At 35.3% G+C, this 22,512-nt stretch overlaps 1 protein-coding gene across 1 annotated transcript in view; it reads right to left on the reverse strand.

The window, feature by feature from the left end:
- LOC148678109 (B-cell scaffold protein with ankyrin repeats-like) overlaps positions 1-22,512 on the reverse strand; it is a 114,915-nt gene that overhangs the window by 74,743 nt on the left and 17,660 nt on the right. Inside the window, exons 4-6 of the mRNA XM_088631899.1 lie at positions 18,325-18,463; positions 14,544-14,686; positions 5,009-5,123 (exon numbers count right to left, since the gene is read on the reverse strand). Coding sequence (XP_088488025.1) covers positions 5,009-5,123; positions 14,544-14,686; positions 18,325-18,463 — 397 coding nt within the window. The remainder of the gene's footprint in view (positions 1-5,008; positions 5,124-14,543; positions 14,687-18,324; positions 18,464-22,512) is intronic.

Raw genomic sequence — 22,512 nt, forward strand, 5'->3', positions numbered from 1 at the left:
GAATTAACAATGTTATTCATTTTATACGGTTATGAAGTACCATCTTAACTCTGTGCATAATTGAATTATTTTCTTGTACCCTCTCTGTGTTTGACATACTGTACAGTATAGTACCTTTTAGACCAGGGATTAATGCACCATACAGATCAATACTATAGGCTGTGTGGAGCATATTGTGAGAACAGCAGGTTCAGGCAAGATGGCAGCTCTAGCCTGAATTATCTTTCCCTATTGCTAAAAGACAATTGACTGATTTCACAACAGGTAAGCTGAGGCATCCAGAAAAGGACAAATGAAGATAGAGCTGCTTACGACTCTGAGCAAGACGGTTATTATTGTGTGGAACTGGGAGTCTGTGAGATATACAGAATGATTGGAGAGGAGTGTTTTGTGTTTTGAAGCCAGTAAGCAGCTTACCTGCTGGGTATGTTTCAGAAGAAACATTCTGCCCTACAAATGTGAATCCTGTCAGATCATCAAGAAATTAAAAACAAAAATTAGTTTACTCCATTTAAGTTTACGAACCCTGCCTTAATAGGCAGAGGATATTTTGATGACTGTTATAATTCATTTAAAAGTAGAAACGTCTGCTGCCATGAATGAGCTTTGAAATTTTCAATGAGTTCTCTATACTTACTAGAAACTTGAGAGAACAAATTTAAAATAATTTGAATGTTTTTGAGAGTAGATACTTCTGTGGGAATCAGAACAAAATTTTACCTCAAAAAGTTATAATGCGTGAAAAGGAGAATAGTTTTTGATAAAGTATATTGAACAATATTTCTTTTCAGTTTTCATTCAACCTAAAATTGCATGCACTAATTAATGTGAATTAATTCAGTTTTCACAACATCTGTGGCATACACTAAAAACAAATCACTTTCCTGTTTACGTCTCATTTAAATAAAACACTTTAACTGTTGGTTCTGTTTTTTCTTAATTAAGTAAAATAGTCTTTGATCTAATTCTAAATTAATGTGACTAGAGGAAGCCTGGTGAGGCATAAGGTATCATTTTATCTTAATTATGGTTTGCTAATAATGTTAATTACATACATTATAATGGGTCTAAATTATGGACAAAACTGATTTATTCTAAAGTGAGTAAGGCCAGTGTTTCTCACCTTTTATCATCTTAGGGGAAACTTAATAAACTGGGAAAAATCTATAGTACTGTATATCATACTTAGCTCCATAGCCGAAACGTTGTGTTTTCTTTCTTCTCTTTTCAGAATGGAATAAACCTATTACTTGTTCCTATCATACTTATATATTTATACTAATGGGTATACCTACTGTACTACTGTACTTCATGCAAAAACAGGAAACTTAAAAAAAGACAGGAAACTTATACAATACTCAACTGTTTTCTATTCTTAAAAGAAATTTTATAAAATGAGCATAAAGCATATGTCTTTACAGCTATTGAGTACATAAACTTCAGAAAGAAGTGATGAAGATGTAGAAGTACAATGGGTGACATAAAAACGATTCAGAAAGATTCAGAATGTACAGTATCTCAGGGGAAGCCTCATCTCACACTGCAAGCATGCAAAACCACGAATAAGTAGAAGGGTGTACTTGTCAATGAAACATTATTATTAACATTTTAAATAAAATGTATTTCATTATTTAGTATGAGTGTGCCTCAAGGTGCAGTCACCTTATCCTGGCAGGAATTGATGACAGTTAGAAATGAAGCTCTTTCTCTGTTACTCATATGTTTTCTGTTTTTGTTGTCAATGTCTGTCAAACTTGAAAACTTGAAAAGAAAAACTTTCTACACATGCATACAGAGGTTCAGACATCTGGTACTGTATACTGTATGTGCTTGGCTGAGGAGTCAGCGGTACAAAGATACTATCTTTTTGGTTATGATTGAACTCCTCTAAACCAGATTAAAAAATGAACAGAAAAAATGTTCCCCTGCCTATATACTAAAGCGCAACAAATCACTTTGATTACTCCACAAAACATACATACTGTACAGTATGAACAATATTGCATTTGTTCAATTTCATTTTACTCATTTGTGCCTGGGAGTTTGTATGTTCACCCCACGTTCATATGGGTTTCCTCCCAGAGTCTAAATACTGGCAAGTATTGAAATTATTTTTTAAAAATTTCAATAATAAAAAGCCTAAAAACTAAAGACTAAAGAAAGGAGTACATTCTAAAATACAATTTCAATTGAATTGAGCTTCATACTCAGGTAAATACTGTTTTGACATAGTCAGGTACTATATGTGTTAGCTGCCCTTGATAAAAATACTAATGCTTCCAAAATAAATTTTGCTACTGTAAATAATCTGTTGAGATGATACTATATCCAGCAGAAAAGTTCATATGAATCCAAAAAAGGAAGATCACACATAACATCATTCTTGAAATGTCAGCATGCTAGTGTTACAGTGGTTGATTGGTTATAAATAACAAAGAATCTAATAACAAGCGCCTGTTAGTACTGCTCCATTATCCACTGAACATTCAGCCAGAAGGAAGATTTTCTACCTCAGTGATAAAACTATCAGGAATTCAATGTAAAAAAAATAGCTGTCTTCTGGTTGTATTTCTTTGTAAATTAGACCAAGTCTTAATTTTTGTTGTTTTCCAGATTTCTTATTTTCTGTATGAGAAATTATTATTTTTACATAATTTCAGTTTACCTAGAGAAAGACCCAAAGTGTTATGGGCTTGTGAATTCTAGCTGAAAGCAATGAGACTACTGGGTGCTTGAAGTGAAGCAGACCATGTGTTGCATTTACTTTTCACAAGTCTGACACTTCATAAATATTTCTTCCCTCAGGTCCCTGAGCTATTTCTCCATTAGGGATTTTTGTATGCACCAGTTTAGAGTATCAGAAGTAAAAATATTACCCCTCAACTTATTCTAAATATTAAGAGAAGGTCTAAGGACCTGTGTTCAAAACAGTCTACAAGTCCTAATTCACTCTACATCACAGATGTAGACAAAAATGTCATTGATCTTTTTTTTCTTTCCTTATGATATTCAATTTATCCATGCTCAAATGGTGTTCAATATTCAAACATTAATTATTAGCTTCAGTCCTCCTATTTTGGTTTCTGACTATGCTCAGCAGAGTGCAGAGTGAAGAGAGGAGAGAAGAGAGAGAAGCCAGGAGCCTGCATCAGGCAAGAGTCCCTACTTCATGGTCATCCAAACAAAACCTGGAGATACACTGTAAGCGTTTGAACCTTGCTAGAGAGAGCTTGCTATGCTGTGTTTTATTTTGAGGCATCCGGGTATGCAGACAGAGAGATTTAACTGCAGGTTGTATTGCAATTATTAAGAAGGCAGCCTATCTCTTATTTATACTGTTTCTTTATTAGCCCTATACAATTTCTTGCATTAGGAATTCGTCTTTTCGCATACCCCAGCTTTTCTCCATGGAGACACAGACATACAGACAGGAAGCTTGGGGTCAGAGCGCAGGGTCTAACATTGTCTAACATTGCCCCTGGGGCAGTTAGGGTTAAGGGCCTTGCACAGGGGCCCAATGGAGTAGGATTCCTCTACCGACCGCGGGATTTGAGCCAGCAACCTTCCAGTCACAGGCACAGATCCTTAGCCACAGAGCCACCACTCCGCCCATATTTTGGCCTTTGTAGGCATGATTTTGGAGTTTGATACTTAGCAGCAGTCTAAGGTTTTCTAGGTGATTAGGATGTTATGCCGCTGAAATACCTTGCCTGTACATACTATAAATATAGTAAGTTGTGTGTTGTATGTTTTGTTGTGTATAGCATAGTGTTTGTATTGTCATCATTAATAAACATTTGTTACATTTATAAGTTAAGGGTTATGAATATTTATTTTACTTACTGACTAAACAGCTTGGTCAATTCCTGATTTTCACCATTTTTGTAACCCCCTATTTGTAACAATATACAGTATACCCAGAAGAACTGAGGACTAAAAAAAAGTTGGTAATTCTCTGCCTTTTCGAGGCAAAACGAGTGATAGTCTGTACTTGAAAACAGGAGGAATGTCCTTCTGTGACACAATGGTTGAAGGAGATGATTTCATACCCTGCACAGGAAAATAATACTTCCTTAAGTTTAAAAAAATGGAAGAATTTAGAAAGCTTTGGGATACATTCCAAATTTTTTCTAGAGAGTCAGAAGGGTAAAATCTTGCGGGAAGGGGAGTAATGGTTTAAATTAGGGAAACTGTTTTCTGAAATGAAATACATTAAGCCTTGTACACAATATATTTATATTTAAGAAAAATGAACTCCTATACAAACTTGTACTTCAAATCACTGCAGATGTATGTGCTATTTGTAAATGTGCATACTACTCGTACAAAGTTTTAGTGTTATATTTAATATTGAAAAAACAATAATGATATTGTTTTAAAAAAACGCTACATTACTAAGTCTGTATATACAGTAACTCAAAACCAATCGTCATCACAATTGTGACGATAGAGGTTCTATTTTCTACACAGATAATTATACTCCATAATTAAGTCCACTATTATTATATTGTTAATAATGTTTTAGCTATTAAGAAAAGAATGAAAGAAATTGCTTTGTTACTTTATTTTTTTACTTTGTTACTTTGTTATTGTGTATTGTTACTTGAAAAATGTCTAATGTCTGTACTGAGTAAGACATAAAAATCTTAATTAGATAATTATATCTAAAAATCAATTAGTTCTCTTTATATATACTGTAACTATTTTCAGATCTGCATATCACTTTCATTTTAAGAGTTACAAAGCTCTCTTCTTGAAAGACCCTTGAGTTGCACCCATAGTTTGCAACTATAAAAAACAGTTGAAAACAAAAAGAAAATCCCAGGCATTTCCAATTAAAGTACACACAATTATATTTAGATTAATTCATTCACTTCTTCTTTGTTTGTAAGAGAATAATTATGTGTTCCATAATTATGTCTAACTTAAATTCTTAATGTCATGACAAATCAGAATATTTGTTTGCTTCTTAATTACTGATCCTGAAGCATTCACATACTGTACTTACAGCCTTTGTTGCTCTCATCAAGCTGCAGAACCCCAAATCCCTCTGTGGGCATCCTCTGTCTCAGTGATGAGGAGAGCAACTGGTCTAATTTTTCTGTTGAAGAAATCTGGAATGCCTGAATTGGGAGACAGAAATGAGACACCAACTCAAATGAAATTCCACTTCACTAAAACCACCTACAGTATTGTACTGAAGTAAATGATCATTCAGAGCTGGATGCTGGATTTATATTAGGTCTTGTTCTATATTGGACACAACAGTTAAATGTTAAAATACAGTACCTACACCTACATCTAACCCCATAGACATTATTAGAAATCTATTGCACACTGATGTGCCAATGTTCTACATGTAATAGGGCAGCTGGAGATTGTATAATGCAAAAGAATATTGGGGGATTGGCATCACTGATGTGAAGCCAATTCCCTATATAAGGTGTGAGTGAGTGAATCCTAGGGACTCAGGGGAGTCAGACCTTCATTACCAGGCGTGGCAGCAAGTATCAGAGTCTCATGGGGAGAACTCTGGTAGTTGGATCTCACAGGGGGATGCCAGATGAGTAAAAGATCAGAATCCCAGGAGGGGACTGGTTCCAAAAGCCATCCCCGTGAGGACTGGAGGTTTCTATAGACAGCCTGCTCTAAGGCCAAGTGATAGAATAGTGCTGCCTGAGTTAAGTGGTTATCACGTCCGTGTGATGTCTGGTTTGAGTGAAACAGTGTAGCAGCCTTGGTCGCTGCTACTGTATGTCAGCTAGCCGGTAAAAAGAGGACTTGTAGAATGAGACCCGCCCAATGTGATTGACAGGGATGACGTATTAACTACTGCTACAGTACATATTTGTTGTATGCAAGAAGGCTGACCTGTACAGTATCTGAAGCCAGTGTTGTGTGAAAATTGGACTGATTAGTAAACCTGTTTTCTTTCTTCTCTTTTCAGCATGGAATAAAAGTATTACTTGTTCCTTTGAAGCCTATGCATGCTGACGCAGCTACCCACCTGACATACTGTACGTGTTTTGTATTTTGCTGCTCTTTTATTTTAATGTTTTTCCTTTAAACAGGAACAATTTAATGGTGATTTTACACTGAAATTTTGGTTATTTTTCAAAACAGTTGTTGGGAGTTTTTATTACTAATATATTTATTTCTGCTGCACAAAAATATCCATATATATATATTGTAGCTTAATAAATGTGTTATTGATAAAGAATGCCTAACATTATAAGTCTTTTGTATTTGAAAAGTAAATGTGATTAAATTTACAGGAGAAACTGTTACAGCTTTTCATATTGGATGCACATATATACAGTAGCGTAGTTTGCCTTTAGCTGAAGTGATCAACCATTTGCAAATTCCAATCATCATGGACGAAAATCCATCCATTTTCTGCCTTTAGGGTCATGGAGGAGCTGGAAACTATGCTGGCAAACAATGGGCGAGAGGCAGGACGCATCCTGGATGTGACCCGACACACTCACACTGGGACCTTTTTTCCCAGACGGCAATTAACCTACCAGTACGTCTTTGTTAAGTGGGAGGAAACCACAGCACCTGGCAAAAACCCATATGAACACAGGGAGAACGCACCAACTCCATGCAGATACTATACCACCCCAGGAACTCAACTCAGGGCTATGAGGCAGCAAAGCTGTTGATTGCACCACTGTTCTGCCCAGATTCCGACCAATGTGAATTCAATATTTATAAAACAAAAGATTGTTTTTTTCATACCTAAACTAATCTCTATTGTTAATAGTCAAAGTTATAATGCCAGAAGCATGAGTGGATATACGATTGCATTATGCATAATACAGTTAAATAGAGGTACTGAATGGTAATATGATTCGAGGGAATAGTCATCATGAATTGAGAAAAGCTAGATCACACTTTACTAACTTTCTAGCTGTTTGAACAGACAGTAGCAGTAATGGATACAAACAAAATCATGCAATATGGCATATTTAAAATTTCAAAAAGATGTCTCATAAAAGCTTTATGCTCAAATTGCAGGCATTAGGCATTCAGCATAATGTGTGTATTGGTATTAAGAACCAATAAATGGATGGAAAACAGAATACAGATAAAGAGGTGAATTCTCAAATTCAAGTGATATACTGACATTAGTGGAATTTACTCATTTATGTCAGCATTGTAGATTCAGTTATAGAAAGGAAACCACTACAATGTTCACAGGTGATACCAAATCAGGATGATTAGCAGACACTAAAACTTGTAATGAAAACTTTCAAAGAACAAAAAACTATGCAAACATCTTGCAGACAGTTTAATGACAAGTGCAGAGTGTTGAATGCAGAATGTAAACAGAAACTATGTGTTTCATTCCAACAATTTTGAGTATAATGAAAAATAAGACATTGCTATAATTACATACAGTATCGTAGTTTATATAAAACAGTTTTTATTGATTGGCACTCCATCAACCAATTTCCAATAAATTAATATTATTCTATCATGATCTTTGGAATTGTTTTGCTAACAACATATGCATAATATCTGTTGTACTTTTTAAATTCTACTGGGATTATATCATCATGCCCTGGAGATTATTTTATTTTAGGTGTTTCTATTATCTGCAATGCCTTTACTTCTTCTATGCTAATATTTCACCTTGCAAAAATGTTCACCCTCTAGCAATAAGATCACATTTTGATTAGTTACTTGGGTAACAGAAACTCCATTTCTGGCATTACTCCAACATAGAAGTGGCACCAGGATCAATTTCTGACTTGACAGTCAACAGAATAAACAACCTCATCATCTGTATCCAGTCATCTCACTCTGAGATAATTTAGTGCTCATGGAAGAGTTAAAGTCACCTAAATGTGTATTAAAGTCCATCATGACTGATCAATTAATCAAAATGACTACATTTACATCCCTTATTCCTTTAAAAAAGACTGTGTGATAATGATACTATAATGAAATTTGAATTTGATTGACTAGAATACTTCTAACACTAGTTTGACCCATCTAGATTCTGAGACTGTTGATTCATCTCAAATAATTTCTTCTTCCTCAGTGTTTTAAAGTAAATTTCGTCTAACTCCACCAACAGCTATTATTCTTTGACTCCAATTACACCATAATCAACTCAAAAGTAGCTTCTATCTCCTGCATGTTGTTTCCAGTACTCCTACCATGAGTATGAGAACTTAATTATCTAATATGGTAACATTTAGAATTTTTTCCTGCAGTATGTTTTGATTATGTTCCCTATGTATTTTGCTCACAGTTTTTCTTTGGATTCTCTTCCCCTCTTTTCTAGATCCAGATTTATGAATTTGTAACATTTTTTAAACCTGCTTGCATCTGTAGATCCTGGCCCCATGCTGGATAATCTCAGATGTTTGTACAGATGGACTTTTCCATTGCAAGGTTTCCAGTGGTCAAGAAAGTGAAAGCCTTCTTCAGCACACTATGTCTTCAGCTATGTGTTGTGTATATGGATTAACAGCTCCAGTTGTGGCAGCATGGTGGGTCAGTGGTTAGTGTTGCTGCCTTTCAGTGCTGAGATTCTGGAGTGCTATCTGTGTGGAGTTTGTATGTTTTCTCTGCGTTTGCCTGGGTTTGTTCCAGGTTCCCTCCCACAACCCCAAAAACATATTGGTAGGTTAATTGAATACTGGGAAAAATGGCCCTGGGGTGAGTGTGTGTGTGTGTCTTTGTGCGCCTTGTGATAAATTTGTCCTCGCCTCCATTAGGTGATGCAGATTTCTTGTTGGAATGCATCTCCATGGTAACGGCCACTGAGTGGCAGTTTAGAGTCTGCTAGCTCCCTCCACCTTGCTCTAGCGGGGGCGAGTCTAACACTAAAGTCTTTTTCTATGGCATTTTCAAACATGTGTAAAAAATGTCTACTTTATCTTTTTCTGCTTTTGGAACTGAAAATGTTAAATTAAGATGTACAGTAAGTTAATTAGATGTTATGATGACTCTCTATGAATAACCTGAATACTGCTTTGATTAGCATAGTCGTTGTTGTGAGTTAAGGTCATTGGTTCAATTCTCATCTCTTCCACTTTGATAATTGTCTTTCCACAGATTAAGGGAAATGTTGTCACAAGTCATCTTTACCTTAATAATGTGCCATTAACTGTAGCACGGAGATTCATGAAACAGATTCACATAAGAAATCAATAAGGTGAAAGTCACATGCTAAAATGCATCTACGAAGAAAACAGTAATTAGTGTCAACTGAATTGTTAACATGAAATGTCTGCATAAAGAGGCAAGACCCAACAAGAGCTGGTCTTTTTGTAATGATGTATTGTGTCAACATATGGCAAATGCCACGTTAATTTGTAAGTGTTCACTGCTATGCATGTTCAAAGAATTCCCACCAACATGAAAAATTATGTTGCAGATTACTGCACATACAAACTATTTTTGTTGTCATCTTCTTACATCAGGCCCTGTAACAATCATTCTAGGACTCTGATGCCACATCTATATGTGTACTGTAATCCTTAACATTTCTTGTTAACCAACATTCTCTACAGTTTTGTGTATTTATATCATAAGTGTTTTTAATGGATTATTTAATTGCCTTAAAAATTCTTAAATCAAGTTAAGAATCATGGAACAATTCTCTGCATTTTACTTATTTAGTTATTTTACAAACTGATTTTACAGACTAATAACTGATTTCATACTGTATACACCATAAACGATATAATTTGAGTTTCTCTGTAATCGAAGCATTTCTGTTCAATTTTAAAAATGTGTTGAACAAAAGTAAGGACTTTACTGTGAAACAATATTGAATCTCTCTTTTCTTCCTCAGTTTCCATTGAGATCAATATTACTACGATAACTGAAGATATTAGAGAACTGCTCCAGAAAGGCTGTGAGCTGTCCAGATTCCTTTGTGTCGTAATGCGGTATCCACATTAGCACCACAGTGTCGCAACTATGAATTAATACTGCTTGCCGACATACAGTATGTTCCACTCTTCCTGAGAATGAGTCATGAGCCCTTGTTCAAGTTAAGAGGGCTTCAAAAATCCAGAGTCAGGGAACTCAAGGAACTTTGGAGGAGGAAGGATTGTGAGAGAGATTGCAGCAGTTGGATCCAGGAGAGGACTTGACTTTGACACCAGGGACTGAGAGAAGAGGAGGAAAGCCAACATCGTCCTTCTCCCCCCTTGTTCCAAAGGTGGTCTCACAGATAAACAGGGTAGAGGGGGAACACCAGAGACACTTTGTTCAGGATTCCTTGGATTAAAGAAGATGCTTAAGTATCACAAAAGGAACTACATGGAGGGCAGAACTGCTGGTTGTGTGTCCCTTGGAGAGAGTTTTGTGCCATGGGCTCTGGATGTTGGGTAGACAGGGTGTTGTAACTGTTAGATAATAAAAAGGCACTTAAACATTCATACTGTAACTGCCTTGTCTAATCTATTGGTGTACTGTGGGTTCTGAAAGATAAAAGAACCTGTGGTCAGGGAAGAAGGGTACTCCTGCATGTACAGTAGGAGTCAAGTATTTGTGACAAACGCATCTCCTGGCCTGGATGAATGTGATGAATGTGAGAACCCAACAACGCTAAATGTGAAACACATCCACCTGCAACAAACAGCAATGAAGAGTACTAGAAAAGATGTGCACAGTGCTTAGTTCAGTTAGGGAGCTTTTAGGCACAGGGAAGTGGACATGATAACCGTGGACAAGATAAGAATTTGATGTCCATCCATATGTCTGTTCAATAACACCATTATCTGTTCAATTAGCTTTTGATATTAAACATAGCCTACTTGTGGGTTTTCCTTGGGTATCAGTAATGTAAAACCTTTAAGCAGACTTCTATAAACCAGAATATGTGAGGTTGTGTGCATTAAAAAGGTTTAGCTGCTGCCATGCTATTAAATCCATTTTAAAACCCATGAAGCAAAGTTGGCACAGTACTCTGTGCAAGTCCAAGCTTTACAATTCCTAACATTTTTCTTTCCTATCTGAACACTAAGGAAACATAAACCTCCAGTTTTATATCTTAAGAACCAATTGGTTCCTACAAGGAACATTAAATATGTACTTTTAGGCAGGGTTACACGGTAACTGCTGTAACCTTAATTTGTAACCTTGGTGCTGCTGTAACCTTAATTTGGAAGTTGGCTGGTCTGCTCAATATGCTGACATAATAACTGAAGTAATAAGGGTGATTGGTTTTATGACATTGTATGAGTTAATGAGTTAAACTCAGCATAAAAGGATACAATTGGATTTTAAATTTATGTGGCAGTCAATGGACTAAATTTCTTACCAGTTTAAATATAAATTATAACAAATGGAAGAACAAAAGCTATTAGTTCTTCCCCAAATCACCTCTAATATGAACCCCTGTCATCACATTTTAATTAAAACATTCTTTAGAAGTTTGTAAATGCAAAAGACAGATACAAATACAAATGTTTAGTCATTTTTAAACCTGTATATATTCTGGAAACCAGCCGTACTTTATGTAAAACAGGGAAATAAATCTTCTGAATTTCCCCTGCAGAGATTTCCAAAAAAGGTTTCAGTTTTTTTTGAATGAATAATAAATAAAATGGTTTCATACCCTACTCCTGCAAAGTCAGTGTTTTAGAATTATATTTTCATAGACCATATACATTTTGCAACATCAGCAAGTTAAAAAATTTAATTAAGTTAATGTTAAGAGCTCCAGATTTATGTGCCTCCTACACACACTGGAGCACTGTAGCAAAATCCGAAAAAGTAAGCACACCTAAATGTGTTCCTCAGAAAAGTATGTCCTGCAAAAAAAAGTATTTGCTTATGTTGGCTTGTGTGTGGTATAATTACACAGGCAGATTTAGTAATAGCAAGGGGAAAACTGTGGACAGTTCAATTCAATTCAAGCTTTATTATCCCCTGGAGAAATTGGTTTTATGGCATAATACAATACAACAATTGAACAAATACAGACATATATTATCAACAAAGCATACAGTACCACAGTGTACTGTACATCAGAAAATAATAGTTATTATACATTGTTTTAAAGTGAGATTGCAGAGGGAATGAAAGTTACAAAGCGATATCTCCCAGATGGAAGGAGTAAATTTACAGAAGAGGGGACCACACTCCAAAATTATCTTAGCCTTCTTTGCTACCCTCTGTTAGTAGAGGGCGCAAACAAACATTGTGTTTCATTAAACACAGTGTTAGGTATTGTAAATGCACAGCCTTGTCAGGAGATCTTTGGTAATGAGCTGCTGCTCTCAGTCTCTTGACCAATTGTTTGAAAGCAAGTGGTCAGGTGACTGTTTTAAAACCATAAGGCAGAGGATTTCAGGGTGGGGGCTGTTACTGTATATGGGACACAGGGCAGATCCTGAGCAGTACATGCTCAAATGAGACAAGGGAGAAGGAAACTTTTGTGAGTTTTGAAAAAGAAGGGGGAAACAATGATGTGCTGTGATAGTAAGCAAATTACTTGCCTGGCTATGATAGTTAAGGACTTCAACACATTTAGGAGCTCAAAGTGGAGCTTAGGTTTTGTTTCGGTGTCTTTTTGGTTGTGGCTGTTTTTGGTTTATTTCCCCCCACTGTAAATACACTATACTTGGTATTTCAGAACCTTATGTGGTTGGTGTGTCTGTAGTCCTGTGTGTCTGTAGTCCTGTACCTGCATATTCTAAAGACCAACCCAAGGGATTGTTAAAGTACATTCTACAATGATTTGCAATAGTCTAGTGGAAGTCTCTGGACTAAAATACACATTAGCTTGTGGTATCTTAAATTCCCCCACATTGTTCATTGACAGCTGCATAAAAAGTTTTGTTAATTTTAAAAATTAAAAGTTTAATTTTGGTACTTTTGCAGTATATCTTGGTAAGATCCATCCATATTCTAACTGCTTATTCCAATTCATGGGAGAGCTGGAGCATCGAGTGCAAGGCAGAATACAACCTGGAATGGACTCCAGTCCGTTGCAGGACACACACAGACACAAACATGCACACATTCACACTCACATCAAAGCTAATTTACCCAGAAGCCAATTAACCTATCAGTATGTCTTTGGACAAATGGGATCACCCAGAGGGCCCATGCAGACTTCAAGCAGAGTGTACACCAGTTTCTTCTCTTTTCAGCATGGAATAAACCTATTACTTGTTCCTTTGCAGCCTACGCATGCTGACATAGCTATCCACCTGAACTACTACGGTGAATAAAAATACTCATTTTTATACTTGAGAACTTCACCTCACTAAACAGCATTTACAGTACATCTATCTTCCCGTGTTCTTCAACCTACAGCATTGTGGAATGATGCAGAAAAACTGGAAACCATGCTTTATTATTGCCCTTTTTAAACACATTTAGTGAAACAGTATTGTGGTTATTGTCAGTAGCAAATGTTGTTGTGACCTGAAAAAATGCTTATGCCCAAGACAAACTAAAAGTGTATATAAAGTTGAGATGCAAGGTTCTGACACTGAAAGTACACTCACACAACAGAAACTACTTATTTCACTCTTACTCTTAAAGAGTAACACAGAAAGTGCAAACCATCAATATCAATAAAACATCAGTTCAAATTTTTAAATGTTTCATATCAATCTTTTGCTTTACATACAGTAACATCTAAACTAAACTATTCATTGTTTTAGAAGGGGCTCTGTAAAAATAACAAATAAGTCACCATGGATGAGCCAGTATTTTTTGTGACCTCAAGGTATGAAAATGGGAAACTCACTCCTCAAAATTATATTTGAAGCAATCTGCTGTGTTCACATCTGATTACAAAGCTTGGTTTTGCATGTTAAACATCAACTATTCTGTATTGCATGTAAGTTTATATACCCTTTGAAGGGAATCAATAAATGAAGTGAAATTAAAAGTCACTAATACTGCATGTGTCTAATTCATTTCCAATATGTGTGATGCTGAAGAGGTACAGTGAGTCACTTACTGACCTCTTCCATACAGTACAAAATCGTGAGTCAGTAGCGGGGAAATCTGTGAAGCTATCAAGCCATGTGATATTTGTATAAAAATGATTGTACAATTACAATATGAACTGACTATGTGAACAAATGATGTACGTAGTTTCAAAAGCTGCATGTGAATGTTCTCTTTAGCATCTGCAGAGTCAAGTCAGGCAACATTCTTTTCTCACTATTCTTTTTAAAAATAGAAAGGGCTTCATAGATGCTGGTCACAACTGGGGGTTCAGACATTGACATGACAGGTCAGGGTCAGCATTCAGAATAAGGCTGGAGATTGTAGAGCTGACAGTGCACTGTCTGGCCCTGGACAGTGATTCTCTACTATTGGGAAATATTGACCATATTTGTCTATGATTCACCAGTTTTCTAAATTTGCAGACACTAAAAATTTCAAGCAAAATGAACAAAAACAACAAAATCAAAAACAACTTTGTATGTGAGCTATGTTATTGTGTTAAATTAATTTTGTTAAATTATTATTGTTTTTATTTTTATCTTAGACATATTTGACATAGGAACCCACCAAGTCAGTAAGCTGTAAAGAAATGTAACACTTACCTGCCACATGAAGTTGATGGGATCTGCTGCTTTCTTAAGAAGCACTGCTATTTCTCCCATTGTATTGTAGTACTGTACTTGTGTCTTGCCTGTAACAGTTCCCCTGTTGTAGACTGTGACATTAACAGTTCCTGGAGGAAAGGCTGAAAAGAAAACATTTAATTTTAGATATGAATAAAAATATGAATTAGCATCATCCCTCAAAACCATCCCCTTGTGCTGAATAAAACATTGTTAAAAGACATCAGGTTGTTTTAAGATTCACAGGTGATTTAAGAGGGTATGCAGTGTCTCATTAAAAGGATTATGTAGTGAAATTCTGCACAGAAGTTACACTTTCTCACCTTGATGTGTAATTGGTTGACATTTAACAACTTTTCACATTTTCCTTCACATTTCCATCTTTATTATGACATTCAATGAAAGATTTGTTACATTGTTAAAATATATTTTTCTCTCTTAACTCCCTTACTGTTTTGCAAAGTCTTCTGGTTCAAAAAAGAACATTTTCTAAAAATGGACCATCGTAGAGGTTCAATTTAGGATTTTCTGCAAGCTTTGCAAGGATCTATTTTTACCCCCCCCCCCCCCCCCCCCGTATTGCTTTTATCATTGTAAAAGAGAAAATTTTAGAATTAATAATTAAGACAAATAATAAACGTTTTAGGCAAAATAATATTATGAAAAGCAGAAGATGCCATTTATTGTTGATGCCAGAGAAACATCATAGTTTTAACCAGCTTTGAAATTTGATATATTGTAATGTGTTCAAATTAAGGTGAAAATGATTTGCTAATTCAGTAAATAAAGTATTGTTTTGATACAACGTGAACCGGCTCTGTGAAGTTGACCCCCTACAAACACACATATGACGAAACCCACCATATCTGTTGTGCTGCATTTGCGCCTGTCTGTGATGTTGAAAGTAGCATTTGGAATGCTTTTGTTTCTGAGATATAGTGCTTTTTGGGGTGCTTCGTGGAGCTGGACAAACAAACATGTTCTTGGTCATTACATTGCATACTGCAAAAGTAATGATTTCAGCTGAGAGAAATATGATGACTTAAAGACAGTCATATCTACATCTTACAGACATCAAGGTGTTCCCTCAAGCTGTGTTCTACACTCAGGATTTAGCAGAAATACGAAAATAAAAGGACTGTGACCTAATTGTGTTATGTTTACAAGTTAGAGCATTGTAACTACAAAGACATAATGTACATGTACAGTAGATAATGACATTTTTAAGAACTTAGATATATGTTCAATTAATTTATGTGAAAATAAAAAATATTTTCAAATATTTCTGAGGTCTGCATTTATGAGAGTTTCCGATGTTGTTTTGAAGATGTCTTATGAACTACCATGTTCAATTTAGTACATAGTTTCCCTTTTTGATATTTATAAGTTTACTTTGCATAAAATAAATAGTACAACAATGGTCTTTGTAATACATAGAGTCGCTTATACTAATCTATTTAAATTCGTAGTCTAAAAAATGGATCGAATCTATAAATGTCCATGGATTTGCTTATTTATTTGAAAAGGACAAAATGAAAAACTGACAACTTCTTCAGATTTTCAAAACATATTGACAGACTTTAAGACTTGCTAGTTATAGCCTTTATTAAGAACATGTAATTGTTTCCTTATGTTTGTGTTTTAAGGCTAAACGCTCAACTATTGAAAATACGGTATGATATTGGAGACAAATTAAATTTTCCTGTTCACACGAACACACAGAAAATACTGGTATTAAATGCAAATGTTCCCCCTGGCACACACAGAATCAAAATTGCAGGCATTCGTATCATTGTATCCAATAATAGAATGTTTTAACTTCCCATAAAGGGTTACTAGTGCTACATGTTGTAAATGGCCACTGTATTACCTGAAAAAAGAAGCACTATATCTCAGGAACAAAAGCAGCTGGGAAGATACTTTCAGTGGCACAAATGCATCACTAACAAATGTGGTGGGTTTCATCATTTGTGCTGTTTTTAGGGGGGACAACTTCATAGAGCTATCCTAAACTTCTTATCCTTCATTTCTGTAGAAAACATTTTCACTCATTATTATTGAATCAATAAGTAATTAAATCTGTACCATAATAAAAGAATGAGGAAAATGCATTAGTACCTTTAGTTTCAAACTCCGTGTGCACTTCAGACCAGGCCTTTGTATGGTATTGCCTCTAAGTGATCTTGAAAGTCCCAAGAACAAAACATACTAGGTTGCACAACAACTCACGAGCCTCTGGATGATTCATAAGTTTAATTCACTATGCTCTTTAGCTCAGTGAAACAAATCAACCACCTAGCCTAGGGAATCATCCCAGAAATTATTGAAAACTTAATGTCTGATTCTAAATACGAGTTCAGAGAACAAAGGCAGGAAATTGAGAACTTAAGTGGGATCCGAAACAATAAATATTAAGCAAATAAAAATGACTCCTATAGAAAGAAAATACTTATAGCCCTTGCATTAGTGGGGTGCATGGATTTAAGGGCTGTCTTTATGGAATGTGTTTTGCTGTTTATTTCAGACAGCTGTATTGACAACTTTCCAAAATGTTCTAAAGGCTCAGTACAAAATAAATATAGAATAGAAATATAGAATCCAAGCGAACGCTGTCACATTCATTGCATTTAAAAGAGCTTCACAAAGTGGAAGAATCCACAAGTGTTGTTATACCATGGCAAATGGAATAAAATTAGGTTATAAGTGAATCGAACATTCACATTATGTTATTTTACTCACTTTTTGGTCATGCTGTTATTAAACATGTTTAACACATCTTCAAGTTGCTCAGAGCATTGATAGTTGTGCTTATGAGCCACTCTATTTTGCTCAGAGTACAAAAAAGAAGAGTCTTTTCCCACATAGCATCTAACAGCACAGAAAAAAGGAATTTGACACCCTGGCATTTAATCTTCTAATTAGTCCCATGGAATTTCTCACCTTGCATTAGTGGAAACATGAAATAGTTCAAAGCAACATTGAATAACTTCTGGTTTCTTGGTCTGAAATGTCTAGTTTATTTGTTGTGTTATTATATTTGGAATATAATATTGTTTTCTGTGATTGATTTTTGTTACATATCGATTTACTTTTTAAGCTTCGTTATATTTGTATCCACATTTTGTAAACCACATTTTTGTTCACAGTTTTTCTGTTAGATAAACTAATAAGGAAATGCTTGCAAAAACATGATAATTTCTTATTATATAAGCCTTTTTTCTCAAGGGAATCATTAATTTTTAAAGGCTTAAAATGTGATTTTACACAATGCTTATTGGTGATGAAAACAGGTGTAATGTTCTTTTAAATTCTTTAAGATTATAATAACGCCTAGGCTTGTCACTGCCATTTCAACAAATGTGATTTATTTTATACTACAAAAGATATGATAAAATATAACAGTGAACAGTGAAAAGTGATCTAGTCTAAGCACATTTAACAGAAGCCAACATTTCCTAAAGCAACAGGAACATATATTGCAAAAAGACTGTTTTGTTTTTTCTTCAATTATTTATGGACCCATAAATAATTGAAGAAAAGCAAATCAGTACTTGACAACTGTCATTCCCATCTCTGAAAGGAGGCTGCAAATATATTTGTTTCTCATAAATCACATGCTCCCTGTGCCACTGTTTTTATACAGGAAGGAGCTACAAATCAATCAAAGAGCAGAACCTAATCCATAGATTTTATGTACAAGGACTGTCCAAATTTAACAAAACGTGTGTCGTAAAGGTAAAGTAAATTAAGTCCTTCTTACCTAAAGCTTTCACACAGAGTGTCTTCTCATTCCATAATGTAGGCTGGACCTTTCTTTTCTGCTCGTTTCCATGGAATTCCACCACAGTGTCCTTTGGGGCTGCCGCATCTTGTAGCAAAATAAAAAGTTCCCCTGGTTTCTAAAAAACAGAAAAAAACATTATTGAGACACTTCTTCTTGTTTATTGACCAAATTCTTTAAGTAATGTACTGTATGAAACCAGCCTACATATATAGTGTGTACCTTCAGTGTTGTTCAAGGGTAATTTGGGTACTGTGAAATTCAGTTTAAAATACTGTACATATACCTTAATCTCCATCACAACAAGGTGGCGTTTGGCATTATGTGATGCTCAGATAAAACAGATGAACACTAGCTAGTGTTCAAATGGATTAAATTCCTTCTTTTTTAGATGCTATGGTGTGTGTGAAAGTAATCAGAAACATACTTTTCTTTAGTGATTTGGGATATGGAATTTGGACAGGATTTTTGGTGCATCAGAAGAATGAGCTTTGCCTGAAACAAATACAGATTAAATACAGTCAATTCAGTTTAATTTACAGTATCCTAGATAATGTATGTGTATCTATCTCTTATCTCTCAGGGGACAAACACACGTGGGGCATATTTTAAAGAAACCAAGTAACCTAAACAGCAGGTCTTCAGATTGCACTGGGAAAAAGAAGCCCACAGAGAAAACCAATGTGAAGACACACAGTGGACAAACCGAAGACCTAAGGGCTGTGAGGCACAGTGTTAACCCCCATGTAACCGAGCTGCTTTGCTTAAGTAAGGAAATACAGATATCATCCATATGTCAGAATACCCACATTTTCATGAATCATACAGTATGTGTTCATTTTGTTCCTGAACATTTAAAATGTCACAGATGCCTCACAATATGTTATGTGCTGCAGATCATCTATTTTATCATCTGTTTTATCAGCAACTGTGCGGCAATAAAAAGACAAGAGCATACTTTTGTTTTGTTACATAAAAGTGAGTTAAGCAAAACAAATAACTTACTAAAAAGATTCTCAGGTCAATATACCCGAATAGAATGTAATTACTGTGCTGTGTTCATTTTAAACAACAAGCAACTTGGGTTCTGTTTTACATTTCATCTACCTTTCCAAAAGGTATGGTTGAAAAAAAAAACATCAGAAGGAAAAAAAACAAACAAACTTGCTCTTGGGTAAATTGTTAGTTTCTGATTAATAGGTAGTGAAATTAATCTGTCACATCTGACCTACAGTAAAAAGGTAACAAAGGCAAAGCTGGGTCTTTGTGAATTAGTTGAGCTGTGGCAGTACTAAATAGCAAAAAAATAATAATTTTGTAAAAGGCTGTAATATAAATGTATAGTGAATGGCAGCTTTGCAACTTGTTTGATTAATGTCCCTCTTAATGTATACAATTATGAATTTAGAATTGTGGGCAAAAAAAACAATTTATTAAACTACAGTACAATGTTTTCCTGATATCAGTGTAATTCTTAGTAAATCATTCTTGTGCTTTTGATTATTGTGCTATTTGTTTCTTTAAAAAAAGAATGTTATCTTCTGCTAATTTCAGTAATCATGTGTGAAAAATAAAAAAGAATCACAGCACTCAGGCTTTCATTCGAACCAGATAGTTATAGAAGCATCTCTGCTCAATGTTTTTCTTGCTGTCTATACAGTATTGATTAAATGAGGTATGGCTCTACATAATTAGAGGCCACAGATCACACGCCCACTCACCTCAGATGCAGGGAGCTGGGCAAAAATGGCAAGAATATTCTTTTTTTTTTTAAACCGGCAAATGGAGCAAATGCATACAGGCCAGCAGACTTTGAGCAGCTTTGTAAAGAAACTTGCTGAAGCAGCATGTGTAATCACCCGGTCTCAACAGTGCTCCCTGGTGAAAAGGATCTTAGGATATACTATATGCCATGCAAGTAATTGCAACTACAATTCACAAGGTGGCTAAAAAATCAACAATCATTTACAGTACGTGTTAAGAAGAGTAGAGACCGAAAGCTCAGTTCAGTGCCAAATCAAAAGAAATACAACAAGAAACATAAAACCAGAATTCAGGTATTATAAACTACCTGTTACAGATGTACAGTATATATCAAGAGTATCATTAAATGTTATCAGCACATCAATTGCTTATGCCGACATTTAATGTGAAAACATTTCTCTTAATTCACAACCATATGGGTTCTGTTTTTATTTATTTCTAAATAAGAGTTATACAATTTGCAATAAAATTCACGTCTTAAGTCATTTAGAATTTTAAAAGCTTTCCTGGGAATTACATCTATGACCTAAATGTTAATTGTACCACAGCTCACTACACTGTTTACTTTTTGAATTTTACTGAAGTCCATAATGTTTGAGGTTACAAAGTACATACAGTACTTAATTTAAAACGCACCTTTAGCTGTTGATAATCTTGAACAGTTTCAATAGATGTTTGAACTGCCTTTATAATCAACAGCTCAGCATGTAATGTGTCTTCTTTATAATGTGCATCCTACATACCAAGTTAAGGGTGCGGATTAAATATGAAAACAATGGTATAAGCTGGGGGTGTAACAAAGGTTCAAAAATATATTTTGCACTGAGAGGAAAATTATGCATTACAAAACTAATGTCATGTTCGAAAGCACCTTAACAGAGTAAAAACACCCTGCAATGATTTATAACCGTTTTATAACTATTTGTTTAAGTTACAGTGTGCTTAAAACAATCTCTCCATCCATTAATAGTTGAGGGTAATATCAACCCTTTTTTAAAGGTGTATTTATATTTTACCAGGAAAATCATTTGGGAACAAACTACAACCCAGAGTCTGTCCTGGAGGTACAGTATATAGAGAAGTTAGGACAAAACCTTGGATGGACATCAGTCCATCACAGACACCTAAATATTTTGAATTTATTTCCCCTAGATTAAGAGACACCTCTATGCCCTTTAGTAAGCACTTTAAAAGCTAGTAGCTAATTAATTGAATTATTGATAAAAATCTGAATAACAGCTAACTGTGTAATCAAGGTTCTTATTCTGCCTGTTTGTCTGCCTGTGAGTGCAGAATGGTTTCCAGAACATGAAAGCATATTCCCGATTGCTGTTTTGATCATGAGAAATGAAAGTGACATGAATTAGGAGTAGTGCTTTGCTGGTAGCTGACAAGCAGAGTTAATTAGGTTGTCGAGTTTTCTTCCCTAATTTCTCCTCCTCATATCTAAACAGCTCATTTTACATTTTTTGTGTTACTTTCATACCTGAATAAATATTTAATTTTTATCTATTGTGATTTATTTCTCACTGCTTGGGATCTTTGAAAAGCTAAGCTTGCTATGGGGAAACGACAGATAAGTGGAGTTTTATAAGAAAGTTAAACCCTAACCTTTCCTTCCACCTGCTTACATACTGTAGCGCTGAAATGATTCTTATTACCCATTTGGGGGTTTTATTTGACATGGTGCCCACACTGACCTAACTGTAGAACTCAACCTGGCTTCCTCCTTCTTCTGTGTACTCTCTCCCTCACAGAACTGCTGGATCTTAGACACAAACCCCTAGCCCATTCACACCTAGCTACTAATATTACCTGAATGTTAATCTTGTGGAATGTGTAAACTACCAACAGAGCCAATCAAATTAGTTATTTTTCCCTTCTGTGGCATTAAATTCACAGAGGTCACTAATCGGCTTAATAAGCCAGGTGCATCCAATTTTCACTCTCAGTGTAGGTTATGGCCAAATCCTAATCTTACACCATCAAATGAATTTCCAAGCCTATTCAGTAAAAGCTATAGCTGGGATAAGCCACGTGTCTCCCACCCATCTTACCTGTGGCTAGACCCAATAAGGCGACTGTGCACAGATTGTTTTAAAGATCAAAGTTCAGCACGATGCTACCTTCCTTAGAGAGCTGTCATCAGCAAAACTAGGCAAAGCCTTTCTCTCTTCTCTGTACCTGAAAACTCCCAGCAAAGAGCAAACAGCTGACAGCTGACAGTCAGACTATGGACTGATCCATTTCACCCCCATCTAAGCAGGAAGCTCAGACTTATGAAGAAACAACTGGCCAACAGAACTTTGAGTACAAAACTTCTTTGTTAACATTATAATTCTTGAAATTATTATTTGAAACTCATTTGATAGTTTAGTTCACAATAGTACTGTAGATACATGC

This window comes from Lepisosteus platostomus, chromosome 1, assembly GCF_059453375.1.
Source record: "Lepisosteus platostomus isolate fLepPlt1 chromosome 1, fLepPlt1.hap1, whole genome shotgun sequence".
Taxonomy (NCBI): Eukaryota; Metazoa; Chordata; class Actinopteri; order Semionotiformes; family Lepisosteidae; genus Lepisosteus; species Lepisosteus platostomus.